The following is a 9,216-nucleotide window of genomic DNA, read 5'->3' on the forward strand; positions in this document are numbered from 1 at the left end:
CAGGACCAGCATACTTAACACTAACTGATCCACATTTTAAGGAAGAGAATGGCAATTATTTAATGTTCAGTATTCAAAATTACTAGCATGTGACAAAACTACACTTTTCTGAAATTTGGCCCAGCTTAACTTTTAAGTACATACACCTCACTTTGTTGAAAGCTCAAATTGAACACATATCTTAAAATATGCCCTCCAACTTTGCTTTCAGATTATTTGTTTATAACTGTAAATTACCATGCAGTGACAAATACAAATAATAAAAATGGAAGTAGACTTTCCTTCACAACAGAGTGCAGTGCCATTTACTGGGAATGTGTTGTCACGTTTTCCTTTACCAGGCAGAGGATTGCTCTAGATAATCTGTAGGGAGCCTTATGGCTTACAGTCTACAGTTCTCTACATGACCATTCTAAAATAAATTATTTATGAATAAACTTTTACAGCCCTTGTGAATAGATCTAGACTTCTACTCTTCTGCAAAGTAGTGAATAAACCTTAGGAAGTCATAACGTAGATTCAAGAAAAGGCATATAAAAGTTGCCTCACAGATAGGCATAATTACAATGCAGTGAATACTATTTCTTGATAAATAACTGCCATTATGATCACTTTACTCATTAACTTCTTATCTGAAAATATAGCCATATTCAATTTGAAGTATACAAGTGCATACTTTCACTTTCCTCTTAAAATATCATAAACTTAATAGGGCAAGCAATAATCACAGTTCCATCTGGTATTTCATTTCTTTCCTGAATATTGGTATTACCATATGTAAGTTCTTTTATTAAGGTGTTACACTAGCACGCTTATCCCAAAAACTCAGATGAATTAACATCTAATTCTTCTTAATTATATATTGGAAATGCTCTATTAGAATGTAGATTATACTATCCTTTTGTAACTCTAGCACTCACAGTCTTTCTGTTTTTAAAGAATGTAAGCTGGACCTGAACTTTGATTAACCTCCAATGAAAAGACATTTCAGATACTGAATCAAGCATGTTTGGGATCTGTGAAAGTATAATCATAAGTTGTCTGTTGAATTACTACAAAAAGTAGAATGCAGAGGTAAAGTGCATGATTTTTAGAGTTTAAAGCATCACATTACATTATTCCTAGAAGGTAATGGAACCAATACATTTAAGTACAGCATGCTCTCTGCAACACATTCCACTCACGAAAATATAATTTTGCATATCAAATCAGTTGGAAAATTTCAGTTTCAAAAGCATAGTAGTCTAGCACAGCTGAACAGTGATCAAATTCAAAAGTGAAGATTAGGGACACAGACACAGCACCTTTTAACAGCTCCTTAAATCAATTGTATCTCTCTTTAGGACTGTAAAGAAAAGACACAATTTCTTAAAGAAGTTACCATGAAGTGTTATGTGAACACGATACATGCTTCGAATCACCTTTTCTCCTTTGATTCCAGATCATTGCACACTCAAAGTATAGCATCAAGACTCATCAGATGGAGTCAAATCATTCTGAACACAAATACGATCAACTTCTAAGGAATGCTTTTTTGACTTCCCAGTCTAAAACCCTGACCTTTCCTGGTAGTTTTTCTTTGAAGTATGAACCAACATAACCATGCTTATTCCCCCACCCCCCAAGATAAGTTAACATTCCTTTTATTACAACTTTTTTAAAATTCTGAAAAGTGTAAGAGAGTATTTTAAATTGAGAAAAGTAAGCATCATGCATTACTATATTTTATTTTTTTCTTTATACATTACCAAACACTGACATCAACTTTCCCAGTATTCTTCAAAAGGTATACCTAAACCATTTATATTGGTAAGTAGAGTGCAATTTGTGCTAAAGTGATCTGACTAATCTCTAGCAACTATAAAGCCACCACATTTGAAAAATGGATGTATTGAACATCATAGTATATATGTGTAAATGAAACATAAAAAGAGCGCACACTAACCAGTCGTTTGCTATAACGGATCCGTTCTTCTTCAGGCTCCATCTCAGACTCTTCTGATGAGAGTGAGAAGGATATATCAGAACTACTATCTTCTTCCTCTTCCTCCTTGAGATAAGAGAAAGGAAACAGTATATCAGAGATTCCCCTTCAATACTTTCCTTAGGTCTTCCAAAACATGTCACACCTTCAGATGTTTTGAATTTTAGTTTCCATCACCCATATTGATCGGAAAATATTTTAGTAGATTTCATTCAGATAACTACAGTGCTTGCAATCCAAGTATGATCTGGCAGTTGCATAAGAGAAGCATATCAATGTATTTATTAAATACATTGCAACTCCATCATGATTCTGGATGGAATAAAACACTAAAATGGTATAAACAATAAAGAACAGTACTGTCTGGACATAGCAACAAAACATATCAATCTATCATACAGATCCACCACCTACCATAGTCTAAGGCCTGAGAGAATAGCCATGTTTAAACCACCTGGGATCTCTGGAAATCTGGTGGCATATAAATTTAATAAATAAATCATTTTTTTAAAAAAAGGTAGGATAAGGGCCATATGAATTCATATAGCAGGTGCTGTGACAGAGAAGGCTTCCTTTCCATCAGGTGATACTGATCAATGGGAACTGAGAGCATATCAACTGTGTTCATTTGTACAAGAGGGGCAGAAATAGCTGAAGACAGATGGTTCTCAGATTACCAAGTTCTATACCATTAAGACTTTATAAGTGTGATCAACACTTTGAGTTGCATCCAGAAGCTTACTGAAAACCAGTGCAGCTGGTTATGAAACAGACATTTCATTCTGCCTGTGCTACTGCATTCTAAATCAGCTGCTTCTGAGAGGTCTTCCATAATTTGTCCAGTGCTAATGTACAGATGTATGTTGATCTGTGGCATACAATAAGCTGTTTTTTAAATGGGTTGAAAATTCAATTTAAGAACAAATATGCCCAATTTAATTCAAAAATATTTTCATTTATGTATAGAAAGCATTTCAAAATACTATGATTATAAAGATAGTTATTATAATTACTATGCTTCCTGTAAAATAATTCCAATTTGACTTATAATGTATTGTAATGATTTACTACTAGGAGAATATCTTTTTTCAGCTTGAGGAACATTTAATAAAGCAATTTCTAATATTATATCAAGTGTGTCCTCAAACTGTGAGTCAGGATCACCAAGAGAATCACAAGCAACTTAGAGGGGTGTCTTGCTCTTTAAAAAAACTTCATCAGGCTTGCTCAGGCAAAGGAGAATACTGTAAAAACTTGCTCTGGGCTTTGCTCCTAATTTTGTCTATGCAAGCTTACAGTGGGAAACTGCAATAAAGTATGAGTAAAGTTGCAAAGTATGAGAACCCCTACAATAATGGTTTAAAGCAATGAGTAAAAGTGATACATTTATTTCATGCCCAACCCTAACATCACTGTAATTATTTTTACCCATGAGGACAAAATTGTACAAATTAACATAATATTCTGATGGGAGGTGCTACCATGCAAAGCTTGTGATCCATTGACTTATATTGTACTATAAACCGAAAGTGAGCCACCTGTTGCCCTTCTACTCTCTAAAGCATAACTAAGGTGAGGACTCTAAGGAGTTATATTTCGTAGAGCCACATGTTATTTAACCATGATTTAAATCCATATTTATGTAATATATTTAGAAGATAGTTACAGCCAAAACAACAACAGCAGCAACAAATTTCTTTTTAGTACTTTAAGATATATCAGACTGGTCACAATTTATGATTTCAACCATTATGTGTTGCCAATTGGATGCTTCTTTACAACACTATTGTGAAGTGTATGTACCATACCCATAATTTTGCTGCATAATTATAAAAGGACTCCTGTAATTAAAAGTTTATACCACAGGATAATTCTGAAATTACAACTGCCTGACACTAAAGCCTATGTAAGAATAATAACATATAAGTGGCAAAAGTGATGAAGAGAGGATTCATTATCTTATCAGTAAGATACTGTCTTTGGAAACAGTATATAATAGTAACATATAAAAATTGCTTAAATTAAAATACATGTTAAGACAAACTGCCTAACTTATTTTAGTCACAGTTTGAAAACTAACAAGAGTTAAGTTCTGCCTTGGTGATATGAAGTATAAATAGCAAGAAGGAATTGGGTGAAGTAAGGAAAATTCAGAGAGGTCTACTTGCTCCCAACACCAATCTCACTTGTTGTCCCAAGGTCCCAGAGCCAATAAAATAGTTTAGACTAATACTGCTAAAAGGAGTCAGAAATTAGGGAGAATAATGATCTGGATTTTAAGCATATTGCATAATTTGCACTGACACAAATGCAGAGACACCTTGGTTTTCACCACGGAGACGGGGAAGTATCAAATATAGCATTCTTTACAAAACTACAGAATATAAACCAAAGTTAGATCTTACCAGGTCTCTGATTTTCCTTTGCCCCTTTCTAGGGCACGACAAAGAAAAGAAAAGAAAGAAAATCAATTAATTCCCGATCGTCTTCAAAAGCTGGAGAACTTTCGTATCCAGAAAGGGCAGGAAGCCTTCAAATACAAAGAGTAACCAACTTCCTTCTGGGGAGTGGGGGTTGCCAGGGGGATCCTGGAGGGCATATTATACCCCGACTCCTCTCCATAAGGCCGGGCTTGGAGTGGGGGAGGGTGTCCCGAGAACTGTAACCTCTCTTCACCTCAGCTCCCAAAACGATCAACTCTGAAGCAGTAACTCGACGCAAGGAAGGGGAAAAAAAACTCCCACAAAGTCCCTGGCGCGATACTAAACTCTCTCCCAGGTCCGACTGATAATAAGATAGCTAAGCTTTCCCCTATCGATCTGGCCCCACAATCCCTGGAAATCCCCCATTCAAGACCAGTCTCGCCCACACGCACCTTCAGCCTTCCCAGTCTCTCAACTTGCCTCTCGAGCCTCTCTGCCCATCCCTCCGATTCTCACCTCAGTAGCCTTGGCTCATCTCAAAATGCCTCCAGCAAGCTTAACCCGCCCCCCTTCCCCCGTGATTATCGGCCCCATCCTGGGGTTTTCAGGGTGGCCCCGAACTCGAACCCAAACCTCAGCCTTGTCGCTTCCACTTCTATCACCCCCCCTCCCCGGGACACAGACACAGCCTCCCACTACAAAGGGCCACTAGGCACCCTCGCGTCGGTTCACGGGGCCTGGTGGCGCCCCATAAGTCAATCACTCAACCCCACCGTCATTCGCCCTCCTTCCCTTCCCGCCGCCCCCAGATTCTTCCCCTCACATAGAAGCAGCCGCCGCCGCCATTTTGAATCCGTCAGACTCTCACATACACACATACTCGGCCGCCATACTGCGCCTGCGCGGCATACCCTTCCCTCTCTGACCCCTCCCAACAAGCGAGGCCTCCCCATGCGCACGCGCGCTTTTCTCCACCTGGAGTTGAACCCTTTTTAACTGCGCACGCGTATAAGCGGAATCTACTTTTGGCCTAGACTTGACCAGCGGATACGCATGCGTAGTATTTCTTTATTAATCAATCTATCTTTCTACTTTATCTATCTCCCTTCCTCACTCTCCTCTCGTCCTCTGATTTGGCCGGAGCTTTACGTAAAATTGGGGTTTTCTGTTGCGCCACCTAGCGGAATATTACAATTTCCGAGGCATGCGCAATGATCGTCTCCTTGCTTCACGGAGGGAAGAAGTGTTGTGAGGCGAACATTCGATCTGGTGTTATTCTGGATAAGAATTATTGATCTCCGTGGAACTGATCCGGAATAGGGAAATTAAGGATTCTGTTTTACATGTTACGCTTGCAGGCTAATTCTCTCGCATTTTATGTTGCTCAGAGAAGCTTTATCTGACGCGGTTACCCAATGAAGTAGGATGAGGGGCATTAAAGGCATTTCTAGTCCTATTTAGCAAAAAGTGTGCTTGGGGTCGTATCCTATTAAGAAAAGCCCTTCGTGTTTCTCTCCTCATCTTTACCGAAAAGTCCAGGGGGATGGCGGGGCAGCCGCTATCTCCAACTTTTGCTTTTCTTAAAGTAACTGACAAATAACTGATTCTACCGCATCGTTTTAAGTTCTAGGAGACAATTTGAAAATTGCTATTAAATAAAGAAAAAAATTTCTCTGACTGGCTTGCATTCGCTACCGTTCTCTTGCCCAACAATCCTGATAGGCCATAGCCGGTTTTTGTCACAATTCTGGATCTCAATGAGAAGACTTTTGGTGTGGAGTCGGCTTTCAGAAAGTGTGATACAAGAGGGAAAAAAGCCTCGTTTCAAAATCTCTACATAAAGCTTTATATGTGGGTGTGGGATATATAGACTTACACTAATTTAACAAGCTAATTAATTTTTGTGCGCACTGAACCGGCAGTAATGCCGGCCCACCCCTGAAATAATATGATGAAAGGCATCAGGTTAGAAGAACAGAAGAATCACATTCATTTTTATGATTCTTTTTTCTCTGACCTCAAATTGTAATAACTAGTGCTTGAAGAAAAATATTGTGAAGGTTACTGGCATACACATTGTGTTTTAAGTTTTTAAAGGACAGAAAAGGGAAAAAAACCATACGATAACTTAAAGGTCACTATTAGTACTCTCCGACTTTGAAGATTTCCCTTTTCAACCTACAAGTCAGGACTGCTTGTGAAAAATTGGGCATTCTATCCTTACTTGGATTACACTAAACAGCAAATCCCTTCACCCAAGTCATGCTATGATGCCTTCTCATGGTGGAGGATAGGAATGATGTTTTTAGGAGAGATGAGCGAAGAATGCCAGGAGTATATGCCACATAGTCCCAGCAGGGCCATTCAAGATGTAAAAGTGCAACCAGGCTTTAGTGATATCAAAAGATGCTGAAAGTGGTTGATAGCTTTAATGGCAATGGCAAAGGCATCATTTCATATTGCATAGGAGAATGCAATGGTAAACCTTTATTTTACTTTACTGTCATTGTACATATACACACAGTTTACACATACAACGAAATTCACATAACACTCAGAAACCAGGCCCAACACACATAACAATCCCCAAATACCCCCCACCCCACCCCAAATTCCCCCTAAACCACCTAAATATCCACACAACAGACCAAGTAGTGCTGTCCAATAGTTCACTGATAGTGGACCTTTAGTTCATTGTTGAGTGCAATAAACCACAGCTTTTTCAAATAATTTCGGTCTGTCTGGAACATTTGGTCTGAAGGGTATGTGCCAGGTCCCCTCAATGAAACAATATCATTGTTTGGGATTAAAGAACCATGCCTTCTCTATTGCTGGTCCCTCTGGAACAGTAGTGCCCAGAGATACTGTCCATGCAGTGTCCACTCTCCTGGAGTTCCAGAAGAAGGTGCTGGAGATCTACCTGTATTCCCAGGCCTAGGATTAATGTGTTTATGGCCCCAGTCATGTTTTATTGTTATGGTTGTTTTTAGTCTGGACTACCATGTTGTTTATATTTTAAATTGTTTTAATTACATACCTAGATGTTGTAAGCCATCCAGAGTCCATTGAACCTAAATGTAAATAATAAGGAAGCTGAAGAAACAATGGACCACTTACTTAGCTGCTGCAAGCAAATTGCAAAGACTGATTACAGACAATAGCTTCACAAAGTACTGTAGTAACAACATGTTTGAATAACTGTAAGAAATAGTGTTTGCCTGCAAACAAAAAGTGTTGGAACCATAAAATAGGCAAAATGGAAAATGGAAAAGCTAACATGCTCTGGGACTTTAAGATTTGCAGAGTTTATAGGAAGAAAAACTTGTGTAAGTCCTGAGAAAGGTTAAGGAGAAGATAGAAAACAGGCTATTTTGGAAATAGGGTTTCTTGGCTGGAATCCTTCACACCTCCTTTCCAATTCTTGTTGTTGTTGTTTTACATGTTTTATGATACACCGTATTGGAAAAAGAAAACTTTACGATTCAGCCAAAGCTCAGAATGAGCCCTCCACTGTGTCACGGTTTTTCTCCTAGCAATGAAATATTTGTTAAGCAAATGGTGGGATTCCTTCTTTCTCTGTGATTTTTTTCTATTTCCCCACAACACCTCACTTTTCCTCTTCAATAACTGAATAGATAGAAATTACAGAGTTTTGGCATTCTTAGTGCTAGTTGGTAGTAGTGGTCCTGGTGCTGAAAAATACAATTTGTGTTATTTCTAGTTCTAGAGAACTAGAATAGAAAATAAATCTTGACATGTGGTGATGAGTTATGACATTGTCCTATGGCAGTCTTCCCTAATCTAATGGCCTGTAGAGAAATTGAATTATATATGCAACACAATACTTCCTTTCTCTTTGTTAATACATGTCTGAATAAATAACACATTCAGGCACATCCAAAACTGACTTTCTCTGAGAATTTATTGTATCTTAAAGACTAATTTAAGACTAATTAATTTGAAAATGCTGGACAAAGGTGCAGCTAGATAATTTTAAATCATGGGTTTCAAGGCTTTAAAAAAATGTTTCAACATCTTTTTTAAAAAAATAAGCAGCATATTTAAAAGTCACAGGAAAAAAGCAGACTTCTAACATGATGTACTGTATACCCTGTTGCCGCAGGATTAGGTGTGCAGCAGGGATGGAAAAGTACTCAACTTGAAGAACCACGTTTGTAGGCTGGGTGGGCTCCTCCTCCTGGCTTTGTTCCTAGATTATCACATGTAGTCTGTGGTTGCATTTGCTTTTCCTTACAAAAAGCAAATCTAGTTTCCATCATATTTTCTTTAGTCATAGGTAACTTTAACTAAACAACAACAACAACAACTCCCTTTTTTAACAATCTTGTAATCCCCTAATTTGGGGTAGAGTCTGGGCAACTGGATGGTGCTGAGGGTTTACTGGCCAGATGCTCTTCCTGGCATGGAGTTCGCAGCATATATTTTTTCTTTGCGCCCTAGGAGAAAAAAACATTTGCCACTATCTAGGATTGAATTCTTTCTGAGTGGGAGGCGAGTGTTTTTCCACTAGACTACAACGCTGCTCTAACAATAACAATACATTCAAATAGCATTTTGGGCGGCCATCCAATTTACAAATGTGGGTAAAATTACCTATTTCTAGCAAATTGCTTTATCGGTAAAAGATTGAGCCATCATACATACAACACTTAATGGCCAAATAAGATTAATAAGCCAGTCTGTATTGCAACTTTTGTGAATATGAAATCATAACTATATATATATATATATTGCACAGGACAATCAATATACCACTTCTGTAAATGCATTAGAACATCTTAAATATAT

At 38.1% G+C, this 9,216-nt stretch overlaps 1 protein-coding gene across 1 annotated transcript in view; it reads right to left on the reverse strand.

Annotated features, from left to right (window-relative positions):
- Positions 1 to 5,309, reverse strand: part of KDM2A (lysine demethylase 2A) — a 78,470-nt gene extending 73,161 nt beyond the window's left edge. Inside the window, exons 1-3 of the mRNA XM_087713909.1 lie at positions 5,231 to 5,309; positions 4,390 to 4,417; positions 1,946 to 2,050 (exon numbers count right to left, since the gene is read on the reverse strand). Of these exons, the coding sequence (XP_087570035.1) occupies positions 1,946 to 2,050; positions 4,390 to 4,417; positions 5,231 to 5,253 (156 nt within the window). The 5' untranslated portion in view covers positions 5,254 to 5,309. The remainder of the gene's footprint in view (positions 1 to 1,945; positions 2,051 to 4,389; positions 4,418 to 5,230) is intronic.
- Positions 5,310 to 9,216: the final 3,907 nt, after the last annotated feature.

The sequence above is a fragment of the Thamnophis sirtalis genome, unplaced genomic scaffold (genome assembly GCF_051295495.1).
Source record: "Thamnophis sirtalis isolate CommonGarterSnake01/CBP01778 unplaced genomic scaffold, rThaSir2_p1.2 scaffold_1, whole genome shotgun sequence".
Lineage (NCBI taxonomy): Eukaryota > Metazoa > Chordata > Lepidosauria > Squamata > Natricidae > Thamnophis > Thamnophis sirtalis.